The sequence below is a fragment of the Octopus bimaculoides genome, chromosome 4, assembly GCF_046866305.1.
Source record: "Octopus bimaculoides isolate indiv1 chromosome 4, ASM4686630v1, whole genome shotgun sequence".
NCBI lineage: Eukaryota > Metazoa > Mollusca > Cephalopoda > Octopoda > Octopodidae > Octopus > Octopus bimaculoides.
Window position 1 is genome coordinate 128,358,621 of NC_142931.1, and position 19,486 is coordinate 128,378,106.

Sequence of the window (19,486 nt, forward strand, 5' to 3'; positions counted from 1 at the left end):
ATAGACAAGTGAGACAATTCACATCAAATCCCTTTTTTATGGAGCGACAGACATCAATGTTTCATCATTGTTTTGACTTACCAATGCCACCCTGAAAAAAGGGATTTGATGTGAGTTGTCTCTCTTGTCTATGACTTACTTTCAAGTGTTTTACACCAGGAGCACTGAGACTATATTCTCTTATGCCCCCAAAAGTGCAGCTGTCCGATGAGCTAACAACACACACACCTTGTGTACGTGTGTTTTATTTTGTTTACATACTGTGAGCTGCTTCTAATTCATATTTGAATATAGATGTATTAATACATGTGTGTGTGTGTGCATATACAGGGTACGTAAGATATTTGAGGACAGATTTTTGTTTATAAAAAAAACAGATATATAATAACAGATAATAATTTTATTTATCAAAAATTACTATGAGGATAAAAATAAACCTTCTTTTCTATAATGTTATTCAACAAAGCCACCTTCAGCTTCAACAACTGCTTCTATATGAGATCTAAATCATCTACATGCTTGAACCAAGTGGTCCTGGTTCATTTTAGACATTACTCTGACTATGGCAGCTTTCAAAGAATCTTTGATGTTATGTGTGTGTTCATTGACCTCTCTCTCTCAACAACTCGCCACATGTAATAGTCCAATGGATAAAGATCTGGGGAATTAGGAGGCCAAAATGTAAGGAGTTATGTGATCATGAAAATTTTCAGCCATCCATTTCTGTGTTGTCATAATCCTTGCCTTCAGTTCATCTTTGGTGTTGCAAAGAGTTTTGTTGGTCTCTCACTCAACTGTGCCCCACACATAATAATCAAATCTGGGGAACTAGGTGGCCAGATGTTAGGGATGATGTGGTTGCAGAAATTGTCTGACAGCCAAGACTAGATTCTTCTGCTTGTGTGGCATGGTGCAGAGTCCTACTGCCAGACATAGAGTCTTCCAGCAGCCACCCTCCTGACTCAGAGCAGCACTAGCTCCTCTAGGTACTTGATGTGGACTTCCATGTGGAGTCTGTGGCTGTGTGGGAAGATGAATGGAGGCATAATGTTGCCATCACTAGTGATCACTCGAAACACCATGATGTTGACTGGATGTTTGATTTTTAGCACTCTTGGTACATGTCCTCAGATTGCACTGCCTCAGGTTGACACCCAAGCACTCTGAAATGTTCATATTGGAGCTTCTGGCATGAATGCCAAGCAGTACAGCATGTTGTTTCCAAATTTCTGGCTGAGTGAATTGCATCATGGTGCTGTTTTTCTTACAGACAGTGCCCAACTGACCCTACTATACTGTGTAGTTGACTGGACTCTGCACCATGCATTTGTCAACCTGAAGTTATACAAGAAGACATATGCCCAAGGTACTGGGCATAGAGGCTAAAACCATGAGGCTGCAAATGAACTTCTTAACCACACATTCCTGAGTATATAAAATTAGACATGAGCAAGTATTGTCATAGAAGAGCTGTTTTTGACATCGTAATCATTGCATAAAAACTAGTACCTCTGTTTACCTTGGTTAAATGTAGCAACATCACTTAGAGCAGTTGTTCTCAACCACAGTCCATATGGCCTTTGGGGACACTAGCATAGTTAGAGGGGGTTGGAGGGGACAGTCTGCCCCAGGTGACACTTTTATGGAGGTGATACCACTTTTGGATCTGCTGTAGGCAATATGTATTTTTGTGGGGGCCTGGGACAGCAAACTAAAGGGCCACCCAGGTGGCACACTTTACACTAGTGCTTGGAAATCCATAGAGGATTTTATTGTTAAAATTCATGTGCAATAAATTGGTTATACTTCCACAATACACAAAATATTTAAAATGTTTTTCACAACCATAAGAGTATGAAGTGCTCCTCATGACCACAGGTTCGTGAGATGGTTGTGATCTGTAAACAGTTTTGAGTTGGGACCAGAAAGAGAAGTACGAACATGAACATGCAATGCATATGCGCACACTGAATCCATAAAATGGAAGAGAAGAATAAAAATGCAATGTCAAACAAGTTATATAATGGATTGCATGCCATGGCTTATTTCTTTATTGCCCACAAGGGGCTAAACATAGAGGGGACAAACAAAAGGATTAAGTCGATTACATTAACCCCAGTGCATAACTGGTACTTAATTTATCGACCCCGAAAGGATAAAAGGCAAACTCGACCTCGGTGGAATTTGAACTCAGAACGTAACGGCAGACGAAATACCGCTAAGCATTCTGCCCGGCGTGCTAACATTTCTGCCAGCTTGCTGCTGTCTGACACCAATATCATGCAGCGTTGCTGCAGTTTTCTTGTTTATGCAATTTTTAACAACATTTAATTATAAAAATGCAGTAAGATTTCATTTTTTATACACATTGAATGGCTATGGGAGACCAGTAGAGTAAAATTTGAATCAAAGGGTGTATAGGCAAAAAATGGTTGAGAACCATTGATTGAGAATATATGACTTTAACCATTTAATCTCCACATCCTAAACATTAATGGGAAATTGAACAGTCCCAGGTATATCACTGGTACTTATTTCATCATCCTCTGAACAGAGAGATTAATAGGGAATATGGTTGATATAAAACAAGCAAGATTTGAACTTAGAATACAATGTTAGGAAACTAAGTACTGTAAGGTGTATTGTCTTGTGCTCTACTAGTAAGTTTAAATATATTAAGTTTTAAATCAGTACAAAATAGTACAGGAATTGTAGCAACCAATACACATATAACAGCAACAGCAACTGGAGCAGCAACAACAATCAAAACAGCAAAATCAGTCCTGATATTGTGTTTATCTTTGGTTTTATTTTATAGTTTTAACAAAAATTGGGCAAAGGTGTGAAGTAAAAAGGAAAAAAAACGTAAAAGTAAAGAAAAAAGGGTAAAAATACAAAATATGAAATATAAAGTATAAAGCATGTATAACTTCTCAGGCCAAGAAGTAAAAGCTACTGGGGTTTTTTTTTTTTTTGGTGTTGTTGTTTTTGAAGGCAGCTGAGAATTTGTCATAAATATATACAAATTAGAAAGGAATTAACCACTAAATCTATTATTATGCTAAAAAACAAAAAAAACAAAAAAAAAAAAAGAGACCTTCCTACCCAACAACACGATTATGTACAGAATTATTCCATTGACAAACTGGATAATGTTCGTAAAGTTGTAACGATTTTTAAAGACTGTTACGTTCAAACTAGCAAGATGTGAAGATTTATTTGATGTGTCTGATAAATTATTGATAAATCCATCAAAGGCAGTTATGTTTGTGGCTGCTTTAGCAACAAAAATGAAGTATGGACAGCTTTGTAGCAGCATTTTACTGTTCAAAATAGAGTTTTATTTTTCTTTCTTTCTTTCTTTGTTTTCTTTCATTATATCGACAAGCAGACCACCACAAATGGTTGCAGTAATTTTCTATCAAAATGTTTTTCATCCACCTCCTGGGTTACTTCAATCATGTCTAAAAATATTAAAAGGCTTTCAAAGTGATTTTTTTTTTGTTTCTTTTACTTTATTTATTTTTATTTTTTTACCACAAGCCAAAATATTTTAATTGCAACATTTGTAAATTACAAACAGCAACCCATGGTGAACCTAGGTGACTTTTATCTTTTACTTGTTTCAGTCATTGGACTGCAGCCATGCTGGGGAATTGCTTTGAAGGATTTCAGCAAAACGAATCAACCCCAGTACTTAATTTTTAAAGCCTAGTACTTATTCTATTGATCTCTTTTATTGAACTGCTAGGTTACATGGATGTAAACAAACCAATTCTGGTTGTTAAGTGATGGTGTAAGATAAACACAGACATAAAGACACAGACACACACAGATAGATAGATAGACAGACAGACAGGCAGACAGACAGACAGACAGATAGATAGATAGATGATAAGCTTCTTTCGGTTTCTGTTTACCAAATGCACTCAAAGACTTTAGTAGGACTCTTGCTCAAGGTGACATGCAACAGGACTGAACCTGGAACCATGTGGTTGGGAAGCAAACTTGTTGTCTTGCAGTAATGCCTGTGCCTGGTGAATACCTCAGCATTGTTTTATTTCCTGTTTAGTATGGTTCATTACAACCATTTATTAGTTGTTAACTTTTTATATTAAATGCATTCAGTGTTGGGCACATGTTGGGCAGTGTATGAATCACATAAGAGAGATGACCATTTACTAAAAGATATCTGTCATATTTAGAAAGCTGACATATATATACAAGCCATAAATGTCATGAACTAAGGCTTGCTTCAGAAATATTCTGAAATATGATATATCTGATCATACTTGCTACCATCTCAAACAAACCAGTCACAAGCCCACCAATGCAGCATCACACAAATCCATTAACTTTTGATATACACTTTCAAAAATTCTAGAAAGACCCAATGTGTACATTACAATATAGATTCAAATCATTATAATTAACTACATACTGTAAGCAAATAAGAGACCTTCTATGTGGTTACTCACTTTCTAAAAATGACAGTCAAACATCTTGCAGATCACACACTATAGTTTTAAAAAGAATGGAAGAATACATTACATAATATGGTCCTAGATACATGATGTTTAAAAATAAACGTCATGATAATGGCTGGGGCATCTTTTAGTATGGACTGGTGCAATCAAAGCTGAACAACAACTACACAACTCATAAACTTTGGAATAATGCAGTTGGAAAACCATTCACAATTGTTCAGAGTCAGAAAATATGCACCTGTTGCAATTCGTAAGAGAGTGAATTGTGACTTTGTTGCCCACTTGCATCTCCTATGCCAACCCATTGAACAGTTTTATGCTTTCATATTTCAGCATAAGAATGTGGTCATGAAAACTGTCAGCCATCCATCATTGGGTTGCTTGAGCCTTATGTGATGGCCCTACTGAAACATATATGGCTTTCTATTGCATACTCAATCTTTCCTGGGCTCGACAACTGTTTACAGGACCTCAATGTAGCCAGCAGAGTTAACTCTAAGGCTTTGTGGAAAGAAGAGATGTGGTATCACCTATCCTTCATTACTGACAATTCCAAAAGCCATGACAGTTGCAGGAAATATTGTGTGCATGACTGTAGGAACTTCAAAAATGTCTGAACATAACCATCTGTCATTTTTTCTTTTATTTCATTAATCTTTTGGTCCTGGTCAAAGTTTTTTTTCATCTGAGAAAAAACAAATCATGTCACGTCCTTCTAAGATTATAATTTTAAGAGCTTTTTAGATTTGATCAAATGATTTTCTTTTATTTTTTGACATGCATTGACCTGTCCTCATCATGTAAGACTTGTACAAGATGCTTTCATGGACAACATTTCTGATTGTCGCTTCTGATACATGGGAATTTTTTGCAATTGACCTCATGGATTTTCTGGGATTTCCATCTATGATCTGCTGAACTTGTTGAATAAATTCTGATGTTCTGACCCCATCCAGCTGGGGGGAACACATACGCCATAGAAACTGGGAGACCGGGCCCATGAGCCTGGCTAGGCTTTGAAAGAGCACATAAATAAAAATAAATATGGTGTGTTGCAGCTGCATAGTTAGTATAGGAGATAGTGCATTATTTTACATATCTGATGTAACAACTAGGCATACAACACCACGCCTTTATTTAAGTAAAAATCAACTACCGATAGTGCCATGCCAACATACAATGGACGTGTATGATAAAGAAACAAATGTTTTGAAATAATGTGTTTAAGACAATTATTATTATTACCAACATTAGAATATAAAATACCTAAAAGAATATATGAAATAAAAAAAAAAACTTATACATGCATGTAATTTATTGCCATTGCTAAAAAATAAGAGACAAAATATTAATGGTAAGACTTGGTAGAGTGTTAGGAAAATCCATTTTATTTCTGTCACAAAATAACTTAGTAATTGTGGAAAAGTAATATTTAAAGTTACCAGAAAATAGTGTAAAGTAAGTCAGTAAGATTTGCTGTGTGAGATATTGATATTTAAAGAACACATTGAATAGATGAACTGTAGTTAACAGGATTCTGTAGTGATTTAAAACAGGTTGTTATGTAGCTGCTTCTGAGATTCTGTGTGAGAGTTAATAATATCACACTGTATCATCTGATCAGTTTGTGGGAAAACAATTGGTGATGTAGAAGCATCGACAACATTCTGTTGAAAATCTGTCTGAGTTTGAGCATTGATTGGTGGTGAGGATAAAGGAGTTAAATACTGAAGCAGTAAAACAGAGATATATTAATAAAAATCATGAAACAACACAAAACAAAATAGACATTGACATATTTTGTAGCAGCAATTCTAAATAAGTATAAAGCATTAAAAGAACAAGTATTTTTATACAAGTTGTATCTAATCAATAAGAACAGAAACTGATGCTGATGTTTACAAAGAAATCAATCTCATTTCATAATTGCAGTCAGCTTTAATGTAGAATATAAAACAGGAATTCTCTTTAAGATACACCAGTTGCATCAACATATGATAAAAATACCCTGACAGAGATTTGAATTAATTTATAAATTTAAGTACACATTTATATATACTGAAATATATTTAGTCATCTCTTATAAATAGATGTAGTTGTCTGCAAGGATATAGAAATTTCATTTTCCTGGTATCAAGACAGGCAATAGATTTTTCAGAATTGGTGGAGCATCAGATAAAATACCTTAAAATATTTAATCATACTACTTCAAATTCTTATTTTAGGTCCTGCAAAATTCACCTTTGTTTTCACGTTCTACTGAGGTCAGTTATATAAAGTACCAGTTGAGTAGTGGGATCAATACGTTTGATTGTGCCAATCCTGATAAATTTCTGGCTTTATTACCTCGTTAGAAATCATTACTGTTGTAGTCATCCCTGTCACCTGCACAGCTGCCATTATAGACATTGTCATCATAATTATCATCATCTTTGCTAGAATGGTGGATTGGCAGAATAATTAGAGCACCAGAATAAATGCCTTATCATACTACTTCTAGCTCTTTACATTCTAAGTTCTAATCTTGCTTGAGTCAAATTGCCTTTCATCCTTTCTGGGTCAATAAAACAGATACTGAGGTCGATGTAATTGACTAACTCCTTCCTCCAAACCTGATGGCTTTGTGCCATAATTCAAAACCATTATTATTATTATTATTATTATTATTATTACTTGCTTTGGTTGATCCTGTGAGAGCAGACAGGAATCTGTTGTCAGAGGTCTCACATGGTTTCTTTCCACAAATTATAAGCTTTGATACTTGGATGTTAGCTTATCGTGGAAGACACTCAACACCTAAGCACCAATCTTAAAATCCTAGCTGTCCCCAATAGAGCAGTGTTTTTGGCTTGCTCTGCCCTTATGTTGATTCCAATTTCTCCAACATATTTTTCAAACCTGGTTGTTAGTGCTCCAAGTGCCCCTACAACTATTAAGATAATAGTTACTCTCTTCATGTGGCAATTATTATTTTTTCTCCCCCTTCTTTTTTTCAACACCGGAATATGAGGATGATGCAAGTGAGAGGTACCAACAGTTTCAATCAGTCTAACAGCAGTAGTAAAGCAATTAGCAGAATCATTAGAACACCAGACAAAATGCCTATAGTATTTAGCTACAACCATTCTGAGTTCAAATCTTGCTAAGGCCAGCTTTGTTTTTCATCCTTCTGGGCTCAATAAACTAATGTACATGTCAATTATTGGGGATAATTTACATTCTTATAATCCAGTATAGATGTGAATGGAATTATAATAGGACTTAGAATAAGAATTCAATAGACAACATTGAACAGATGTAGAGCTAGAAAAAGTTAGCAGTTATGTAGGTTTTAATCTTCATGTCAAAGACATTGTAATTGTAATAGATTACATACAATCTTTTATGTAAAATTGAGTGTCTGACATCTGGTTTCAACTGTCTCCAGTTTTAAAGACATTTTCAAATTACTGGTCATTTAAAATCTTGTTATTTTGACAGTTTCAGCATTTACTTATGTCTCCAGAACCACTTTCTGGGATAACTGATGTGAATTAGCTAATTAATTTGTGTCACAATTTCTATTAAGAACTTAGAAGCTAAACATTCAATTCCATTTCCATTTCACTTATCATAAACACCTAGAATTAGCTGGTGTACTATCCATTTTTGCTATGGTGATGATCAATACAAGTTTTTGGTCAGACCGAGGCTATAGTAGAAGACACTTGCCTAAGGTGGCATGCAGTGGGACTGAACCTGGAACCATGTGGTAAGTAAGCAAGCTACTTACCACACAGCCACTCCTGTGCCTGTCACCTGAGAGTTGTTAGATAAATTCATGTTTCTTTTTTCTACTTGACACTCCATTGTCATATGTCTGAATTAAGGTAAAATTCATTCAAATTTCAAAAATGAAAACAAGTGTGGTAGAGGAAGAATAGAGCCACAAAAAGCCATAAAAAACTATGATGAAAGTATTTTTCATGTTAATTCAAGTAACATTGCCAAGGTTTACAATAAATGCAAAAAAAAAAACAAAAAAAAAAATAAATCTATCCAATAAGTGTATCTACTATAGGCACAAGGCCAGCACCTATCCACACAAATATGCCTGCACCTAGTTAGTTGATCATTTTGATCCTAGCACTTGTACAGTATTTTATTTTATGTGCCAGTTTGCCACAGAACAATGACACAAATGATAATTCTTTCTACTATAGGCACAAGGCCTGAAATTTTGTTAGAAGGAGCTACTCAATTACATTGGCCCCAATGCTCAACTGGAACTTATTTTGTCGACCATCAAAGGATGAAAGCCAAGTCAACTTTGCAGAATCTGAACTCAGAACAATGATACTAATAATAATCCTTTCTACAGAGACCAAGTGGTATTTATTTCATTGACTTTGAAAGGATGAAAGGCAAAGCTGACCTTAGCAGAATTTAGACTCAGAATGTAAAGATGGATGAAAAGGTGTTAAGCATTTTGTCCAGCATGCCAATGATTCTGCTAGCACACTGTCTTAATGATATAAGTAATAATGATACAAGTTACCTCATTCTCTTGACTTTTTGCCTTGAATTCAGAGCTGCACTGATTCTCATAATTTACTTCTGTTTGGTCAGTTTTCTCTCTAGGCAACTGGGGATCTGGAGAAGTTTCATTTAACTGGAGACGTTCTGTGATTTTGTCACTTGGTTGTGGAGTACTGAGGAAATTGTACCTGCCATCTTTTTCTGTGTCCTTGTGCTCCACTTCAGTAATAGGAATATATGAATTAACAGGGCTCAGAGACATCTGAAATATGGAAACAGATATATTCTTAGGATCAGCTCATTCAAACTATAAAGAAATCAAATAGGTGCAAGTTGTAAGGGCTACCAAACACTTGGCCATGAGTTGTAGCATTACTAAATATCTGTCGTACTATTTTCCTGAGAGAAGTACATGACTTTTATTGCTCCCATCTGGTTGACTGGCATAAAAACAATCACAATCCTTACTTCACAGTCAAGTAATCATGGTATAAAGGACTTCCAGCAATAAACAACAATTTTTCTGACAAATAAAGGCATGTATGTATTGCAGTTCTGTACAATGAATAATCTTACAATAATAAATACCCTGTTCAGCTACTCAATGAAAAGATGGACAACATGGTTTTCACCTGACAATCAGACATTCAATTAAGTAATCTAGATTATTATCCAGGAAACATAAACATCAAAAAAGATTTTTATCTTTACCTTTTTGGATATTTTAATAGTCCCACCAAACAGGCAAAAGAAAATGACAAAAGCAAAATGGTGCAAATAAAACTGTTGGTGTGAAAGTTTGAAATAAAGGTAAAAAGCTCAAGACAGATAACTGAAGGGAACACTGTACTATAACTTCATCGACTTTAAAGTTCTTTACATGACCTGGAGGATGTTCCTATGGAAAATGATGGCAGCAAGAGGTGGAAAGACCAAGAAATTTTGAATGAAAGAGGCACTATGCAGAGTAGCAACAGTGCTGAGGTGAAACTGATGGAATAGTATTGTAGTGACACCTTATAGCAGACGACTGTTATATGTTCAATGTCCGGAGTTTTATCCACGCATGCGCAGGGACTAGTTCCGGAAGGAATACAGGAAGAGTCTCATGCGCATGCGTAGAGTTCGACACCCAGCTTTGGCGCCTTTTCTCAGTCTCTTCGTTGACTGATCTCCGTCGAGCCAAGACGTCCAACAGAGCTCTCTCACATGTCAGCACCAGAGCTTCACAAATAACCACGGAAATCATTCAGAAGGCGTCTCAGTAACCGAGGGCGACGAGCTACCGAATTCCCTCCAAGCGTGAACTGAATTCCACTGTAAATAAATATTGTTATGTTGTTCAGAATCTGCGTTCCGTTGTTTCTTCTATAAATTTAATGTACGGAAGCGGTGTACACGTAATGGTGTATAACCACTTCCCTACAGTATGAAGTAAGTAGAGACCTAAAACAAGGTTGCCTGCTACCCGTTCCTTTTTCATCATCTTCCTGGAATTTGTGATGAAAGAACTGAAAGATTTGGATGAGTGCCAACCTGGATGAAAGTCTGGCACTCACTGACATCCCCCCCCCCCCCACAACCATAAATATTAGATATACTGACAACACAACTATAATATTCAGTCTTTGATGAATAGGAAATATCCTCCAAACAGTTGGGTATATTAAGATGGAGCCTGAAAATAAATGGCACAAAGTGCAAGGTTCTGTCACCTAGCATGGAGAGGATCATACTGGATGGTTCTTAAGTTGAACAGATCATGGGGTTTAGTGCCAAATAGGTGAGAAGGCATTTACAGTATTTGAAAGAGAGAAATGTGACCAGGACTGAGTGACATATAAGTCAGCAACTCAAAGATAGGTAGTACAATGCCTTTAATTTTTTCCAGTTGCATTTTATGTCTTAGACACTAAACTATGAAGGTACATCACATTTTTAAATGTGATATTTATAGACTATGTGGAGCCTTTGTAAGTCAAGGTTGACCATCATTCTACACATGTATGTGCAGGGCTATACTTTTTTTTATGAAGGCTGATAGTTGCCCACACATACAAGTCTCAAGATACAACTTCGCATTAGTTTTGTGGCAAAATATAAAGAATGTAAAGTATTGGATCTTTACACAAAGAATCTTGCTCAACTATCAACTAGCTCTATCCATCCACTGTTTTGGATTGGTATTTTTCTAGTGACCCTGAAGGTATGAGAGGCAAAGCTGACCCTGACTGAATTTGAACTCAGAGTGCAGAGAGAGCCAGAACAAATAACACGAGGCACTCAGTCCCACACTTGAATGACTGTGCTAGTTTGCTTCCTTGATATTCCGAATGTAAACTGAAAACAGTCTATGCTAGGAATATTACAAGACAAGCACTGAAATACTTCCATTAGTAAAGCTCTTCAAATGACAGATACTCTTCAGACAGACAGATAGTTAGATATTGAGGACACTAAAGAGAAAGTTCTTGTAAGCCAGTTCAAAAACTGATGTAATGAAAGCAGTGTTGACGACAATTATCATCTTTTCTCAAGATCATTAATAAGAGAAGGATTAAATGAACTTATTACAAGATCTAAGTTATTTAAGTGATGGATTAATAACAGCAACTGTCTCTTGTCTCCTACAGCTGATGACAAATTTCTGAAGAAGGATATTGATCAGATTGATCAGTTGAATAGAGACTAAATAGTTAGCCAACCATTTAGACTATTAAATTGACGGTGTGGCTTATAATGAACAATATCATAACAACTTACCATATTACTGTCTATTTCTAAAAATAATGGTTTCACTTTGTTGAAGACCTCTTCACTAAATTTTGACTGAGACACTATTTGACATGTCAGACTGTTTGTATAAAACTGAGAAACAGTTGGGTTTTCAGGTGCATTTGACGGAATTATACAACTGTCCATGTGCTGCTTGTCTTTTATGCTGGAGTCCAACTGAAATGAAATTTTAGAAAAATGCTTTGGTGAGACCAAATGTTGTTGTTGTTGTTATAATAATCAACGTCATCACTGCCCTCACCATCATTGCCGTCATCGTAACCATCATTTCCTCAGCATTACTGTCATCATCATAATCATCATCACCACCATCATCTTTGTCATCTTTACCCCCCCCCCCCCCCCCCACCACCACCACCTCAGATTTTGGGGAGAAGAAAAAATTCCCTTGGAGGTACTCCAATACTTATATTCATAGTGTGATTGGTCAATATTCCAGATGACATTAGACTTAGACACTCGTGCCTATAAACCCTTTTGAAGTCTGAATGAGAGGCTGACATATATTGGTTTCAAATTTTGGTACAGGGCCAGGGATTTTTTTAGAGAAAAGGAAGTTGATTACATCACCCCCAGGGTCCAACGGGTACTTATTTTATCAACCCCAAAAGGATGAAAGGCAATGTCAGCCTTGACGGAATTTGAACTCAGAACATAAAGATAGATGCAATACTGCTAAGCATTTTGCCCAGCATGCTAATGATTCTGCCAGCTCACCACCTTAAGGGTGGCATGTATTAATACAAGTTCTGTCATCCAGCCATAGTTTCCATGAACCTGGTCAAAGGGGTTAACAGAAGAAACTTCCACCTATCTTCAAGGAGATTTTTTATATGGTAGTCCTGTACTACAATAAGGCCCAGACCTCCTGTGGTTTTACAGATTAGATTAAGAATATGCCTGATCCTAACTCCACCAAGAAAAAATATGCCACAATAAAGTCATTGTTCACATCCTCATTTGACCTGAACATAAAAACTTATGTAGGCAAGATCTTCATTAGTTTAGTTGATAAGCACTACCCCCAAACACATAAATACTGGAAAATATGTAACAAACACACCTTGAGGGTCTCATTTAGCTGCACTTGTAGCATCAAAAAAATATTACTAAGTAGGTCCCAGTTTGAAACAAAGACAAGCTACTCAGACAGAAGTAATGCTACATGTCCGTGTAACAACTATTAAAATACAGAAACCATTGTGTATGAGGCAAAGGTGGTCTCAGGGGATTCAAACGGTGTGACAGACATCCAAAGATATCTATGTGCAACAGTAGGTCCCTCCAGGACCAAATTCAACAATTACAAGTCCTTGATTAACACCTAGGGGAAATGAAATGTCACATCTCTAGCATGGTATACATGGGTATTGAAGGAAAACATCAAATGGAGGACAGTGGAAAAGTGTAAACCTTCCTTTAACAGTAGTAAGAAGTACAGGCTCTGCTTTGCTGAGAAAAAAATCATATTAAAACTTTCTCCACCTGGGCACCAATTTTAATTGTAAGAGCGAGATATTCCAATCCTGCTCTCATGAACACAGATTCGTGCTAGCATACTGGTTAATCACACCACGAATATAAGCAATGAGTATCCCATAAAGGTTTGTTTTCCCTCACCAAAATCTGAAGAATTAATATATAACTTGCTACACCCAACTGTGGTGTGTGTGTGTTTGTGTGTGTATGTGTGTGTACATATACACATGCACATACACATATATACATATACATGACCACACACATTAAAATTAACTTCCCTTACCATCTCCCACCCCCATGCTCTACATCTGTACCACCTACCACCATCACCCCAGTTTATAGTTTTATGCATGCATGCCATTGTTGTGTGAATGGTATTGCAATGTTTGCAATAACTGTTTCCAGTTTTCTTAACACTAAGAATTCTGGAATTCCTCCAGATATACATGGGAGATTTAGCTCTTTCAGAGATACCTTGATAAAAGTGTAACAACTGAATGAGAGGGGTTTGTGGTTATTGACCACATCAATATGAAAAGATCAGGCTAACATTTTATGGCCAGTGGTCAATCAAGTGTAAAAGATAGAACAGTACATATATTTCATGTTGAGAGCAATAAATAACTGATATTTTACGCTATATGACACAACAAATAAGAGAAGTCGTGTAAGTGTAACAATACCAGGCTGCATTCGATGTAATAAATTAGTTGTAATATTGAGATAATCCAGTCAGTGCTGTTAGAGCAATATCATAGACAGAGTTTGGCATGGAGAAGATAAACGATATTGGCCTCACTTTGAGATGAATGAAGGAATGAAAACTACAAAGGACAAGTGTTGAATGTTAACCATTTTGTAGATTTATCTGACATATGCTGTGCTAAGATTGAAAGCTATAATGATGATGATGATGTTGATGATGGTGATGGTGGTGGTGGTGGTTTTGGTGGTGGAGGTGGTGACGATGGCAACAACGATGCCAAATTAGAATGCAAGTAATTTCAACGGAATGACATGTATGATATTATGACATTCTGTTGAATAAAACATTATTGTTTTAGTGGTTAATGAGGAAAATATTCATAGATTCATAGGAGATGAAGATGTGATTACTACAGCTAGAGACTTTTGTGTTCATCTGAAGAAAACAATCAGACTTCAATGACAGTAGACATGCTGCTTACAAAAAAAAACAAAAAAACAACAAAAAAACTGAATGGGAATCAAAGAGCCTTGAGTAATCTACAGTTTACAGATGCAAATAATATGATAATATGGAATACAGTTTTTTTAAAAAAGTAACAAACAAAAAACACAAATACTATGAATCCATTGAGAAACATTAACTTATGTAAATGTAAAAATGAAAGTCAGTTCAATCCTGCATTGGGGGTGAAAACTGTAGAGTAAAAAGATTTAAAATGTTTTAAGATGTAAATCTATAATTTAACAATGGTGGCAGTCATAGGAGAAAATTGTTGCTATTGTTTTTTTTTGCCCTAGATCAATCCTGATCAATTAGGCTTACCATCAAAGGTGTTCCAGGCATTGCCATTTTTGTTCTCCAGACAAACTGTATCCAGGACAGTAGTACTTGATATGCCCTTCATTTTTTTTTTTTTAAAGATAGGTAAGATATGATTTGAAGGAGATTTAGCTGCTATTTCTAGCAAGTCTAGGGTCTATCTATTACCTTTTACTTGTTTCAGTCATCAGACTCTGGCCATGCCGGGGCACCACATTGAAGTGTTTAGTCAAACAAATCAACCCCAATACTTTTTTTTTTTCTAAGCCTGGTACTTATTCTATCAATCTCTTCTGGCTGAACCACTAAGTTGCAGGGATGTAAACAAACCAACAACAGGTGTCAAGTGGTAATGGGGGTCAAATGAAAACACAAATCATGCACACACACATATATAAATGAATACATATATAAATACATGTGTGTGTGTGTGATGAGTTTCTTTCAGTTTCTATCTACCAAGTTCACTCACAAGGCTTTGCTTACTCTGGGGCTATAGCAGAAGGCAATGTCCAAGGTGCCACACTTGGACTGAATCTAAAACCATGTCATTGGAAAGCAAGCTTTTTACCACACAACCATGCCTACACCTACATAAGCAGCCAGGTTCTCTCATTTGCTTGTTATTAGTGGTGGTGGTGGCATCAGCAGCGGTGGTAGTAGTACTGGAGGTGGTATTAGTATTTTCGATGTTGTTGTTTAGTCTCAACCAGTAGAAAGATCAAAAAAGCCTGGCTGTGATCATTTAATTGTTTGTTTTTCAGACATTAGTGTGTCTGACTAAATTATCTAGTTAATATATCCTGTTTTTAAGACAATACAATGTAAACTGAGGGAAATTTGGCTGTTATTTCTAGCAGATTAAGTAACCACATAGAGGATATCTTGTTGAGAATATTATACATAACATGTAGCAAACAAATGTCAGATGATCTTTCTTAATTAGACTTAGTGATCTGGTGATAAAGTGTATGGTTAGTAATGTGGAGTACAATCATCATCATCATCATCATCGTCATCGTCGTCGTCATCGTCTAATGTCTGCTTTCCATGCTGGCGTGGATTGGATGGTTTGACAGGAGCTGGTCAGGTGGAGAGCTGCCCAAGCTCCAATTGTCTGTTTTGGCATTGTTTCTACAGTTGGATGCCCTTCCTAACGCCAACCACTTTACAGAGTGTACTGGGTGCTTTATACGTGGCCCTAGCACGGGTGCTTTATATGTGGCACTTGCATGGGTGCTTTTCATGTGACACTGGCTCAGGCGCTTTTTATGTGACACTGAAACTGGTGCTTTTTACATGGCACTAGCACACCCATGAACCTGCAAGACAAGGGTCTCTTGGCTGGCAAAAAGACATGCTTGTATGTATGGATGGCTAAGCTCACCCTAAACTTGTAGAAGAGAGCAATTATCATCATCATGATTGTTTAACATCTGCTTTCCATGCTGGCATGGGTTGGATGGTTTGACTGAGGTCTGGCAAGCCAGTGGGCTGCACCAGGCTCCAATCTGATTTGGCAATGTTTCTACAGCTGGATGCTCTTCCTAATGCCAACCACTCTGAGTGTGTAGTGGGTGCTTTTTATGTGCCACTGGCACAGAAGCCAGTCAGGGGGCACTGGCATTGACCATGTTTGGATGGAGTTTTTTACATGCCACTGGCATGGGAGTCAGTCAAGGGGCACTGGCATCGACCACATTCGGATGGTGCTTTTTATGTGCCACCAATATGGGAGTCAGTCGGGAGCACTGGCTTCAACCACATTCGGATGGTGCTTTTTTACATGCCACAAGCATGAGATCCAGTCATGGGGCACTGGCATTGACCACATTCAGATGGTGCTTTTTATGAGCCACTGGCATGGAAGCCAGTCTGGGGGCACTGGCATCATTAGAAAGTACAAAATATATTACGGTTGTGCATCAGAGCTCTATATTGAGAATATTGTTGGAGAGCAAGACAGAGAGAGAAAGTTAAATATTTCATCTAAATCGACTTATCATAATTTAGAAATTGCTGGATATTTCGAATTAAAAGTTTCTTTTAATGTGATATAGATGGGAAAGATGCAATATTATGGAATGAATAATAACAAACTCTTGAAATATAAGTAAACAATGATTATTGGTGAAGTCATACTGAAGTCCATATAGGACTATTTCTATTGAAAGTTTATATCTTTTATAACTTTGTATTATTTCCATTTTATCAATAAGATTTATTATCTTATTCACAAATATTATATTGATTTATCCACCTCATTAGCTGTTCATTTCTTTAAAATTTGATGGCCTACCAACCAACCAACCAAATATACATATGCATGTGTGTGTGCCCATGCACGCACATGCACACACGCACATGCACACATGCACACACACACACACACACACACACGCACAGCTATATGTATATAACAGAAACATAAGCTTCTGCTAATGAAGTTACATTGATTACAGCATAATTTATAAACATCTACGTTTGAATCGTTAATTCAGATGATCTCGCCAAATGTTCTATTCTGCCTCTTTAGTTAAAAAGTTAAAAACAGTTCAGAGGATAATGAAGATAAAACTTATGAAAAGCCAAAACAAAACCGGAAATAAAAACTAAATTCTAACTTTATAGAAGTAGATAGATTAGCTAAATCTTAATTAAGAATTGCCCCGTATCTCTAGTGTGAGACACCTATTTATGTCCCTGTATTCATACTCCGACTTTTCATCACCTGACAGAAAGCCACCTTTCTGTCAGGTGAGCAGGAAGAAATGTTAGCATGCTGGGCGAAATGCTTAGCGGTATTTCATCTGCTGTTACGTTCTGAGTTCAAATTCTGCCTAAGTCGACTTTGCCTTTCATCCTTTCGGGGTTGATAAATTAAGTACTAGTTATGCACTGAGGTCGATGTAATCGACTTAATCTCCTTTTCTGTCCTTGTTTGACCCCTCTATGTTCAGCCTCTTGTCGGCAATAAAGAAATAAGAAAGCCACCTTCAAGAAGAAGAAGAAGAAGAAGAATGAGGAGGAGGAGGAGGAAGAGGAGTGGGAAGAGGAGGAGGTGGAAGATGAAGGAGGAGGAAGACAAAAGAGGAGGAGGAAGACAAAAGAGGAGGAAGGAAGAGGAAGATGAAGGAGGAAGACGAAAGAGGAGGAAGACGAAAGTGGAGGAAGGAAGAAGAAGGCGGAGGAAGAAGGAGGAGGGAGAGGAAGGCGGAGGGAGAGGAAGGAGGAGGGAGAGGAAGGAGGAGGGAGAGGAAGGAGGAAGGAGAGGAAGGAGGAGGGATAGGAAGGAGGAGGGAAAGGAAGGAGGAGGGAAAGGAAGGAGGAGGAAGAAGGAGGAGGGAGAGGAAGGAGGAGGAAGATGAAGGAGGAGGGAGAGGAAGGAGGAGGGAGAGGAGGGAGAGGAAGGAGGAGGGAAAGAAAGGAGGAGGGAAAGAAAGGAGGAGGGAAAGAAAGGAGGAGGGAAAGAAAGGAGGAGGGAAAGAAAGGAGGAGGGAAAGAAAGGAGGAGGGAGGGGAAGAAGGAGGGAAAGGAAGGAGGAAGGAGGAGGGAGAGGAAGGAGAGGAAGGAGAGGAAGGAGGAGGGAAAGGAAGGAGGAGGGAGAAGAAGGAGAGGAAGGAGGAGGGAAAGGAAGGAGGAGGGAGAGGAAGGAGGAGGAGGTAGAAGAAGAAAGTGATGGTGATGATGATGATGATGACAATGACAACAGCGGTGGTGATGATGATGATGACAACGATGGTGGTAGTGATGATAACAAGACTGACGATGGTGGTGGTGATGATGATGATGATGATGACAATGATGGTGGCAGTGGTGATGATGATGATATTTATTGATACATTAGCTTATTATGCAATGTTGACTCTTTCTACTTTTGCTGTTTTCCTCTATTGCCACAATAGTAAATAGCATTATAATTACACTGCAATAATTACCAATCATATGATCACACCAACGTGGGAGGGTGTAATTTTCCTAACCAGAGTTGTTTAAATATGATGCGTTATCTTCAGCCCATAACAATGTACTCATGTTCCGATTACAAATCTATATTTCCTCTCTGAACAACTGCTGACACTTTGCATATATGTTACAATTATATTTTATACAAGTCTATACTGATCATATTATATATTTTTGGCAATATATCCACAATGCACATTCTGAATTACATCCAAAAAGATTCAACCACCCAATGGGCCAGTCTTTATTATCAATACTCTAAAAACCTTTGACCCATTATCAAGCCGTGTTCTCCTCCAATTTCTTCTATTATTAATACTACAACACACACACACCCTTCCCCACTCCTCTCTCCACTTAATTTTTCATATAAACTCACTTATTACATTTGCCTTCCTTGGCTCACTTTCTCTCGCCGCTATCATTGTGGGCCCCACTATCCAGATCTCTATCATTTTCCAACCCCATTTCTAATTACCCAGGTTTGACAACAGTATCCCTAAATTATAAAGGGTCTGACAATTTTGAGGGTACTGTCTCTCCTTCACGGGCTAAATAATTCTTTCCAATTTTGGCACAAGGCCAGCAATTTTAGGGAGATAGTTGATTGCATCATCTCAATGTTTAGCTGGTACTTATTTTACTGACACCAAAGAGATGAAAAGCAAAGTCAGCTTCAGAAGGCAAAGAGCTGAAAGAAATCTCTTTA

General features: G+C 37.3%; 1 protein-coding gene across 3 annotated transcripts in view; it reads right to left on the reverse strand.

Moving 5' to 3' along the window:
• Positions 1–3,064: 3,064 nt before the first annotated feature.
• Positions 3,065–19,486, reverse strand: part of LOC106871170 (uncharacterized) — a 106,863-nt gene continuing 90,441 nt past the window's right edge. For 2 of the 3 annotated variants that reach the window (XM_014917499.3, XM_014917498.3), the window contains 3 exons: positions 11,769–11,957; positions 9,025–9,267; positions 3,065–6,214 (listed from right to left, as the gene is read on the reverse strand). In XM_014917499.3, the coding sequence (XP_014772985.1) occupies positions 6,035–6,214; positions 9,025–9,267; positions 11,769–11,957 (612 nt within the window). In that variant the 3' untranslated portion in view covers positions 3,065–6,034. The remainder of the gene's footprint in view (positions 6,215–9,024; positions 9,268–11,768; positions 11,958–19,486) is intronic. The other variant, XM_014917500.3, reaches the window with a different exon arrangement.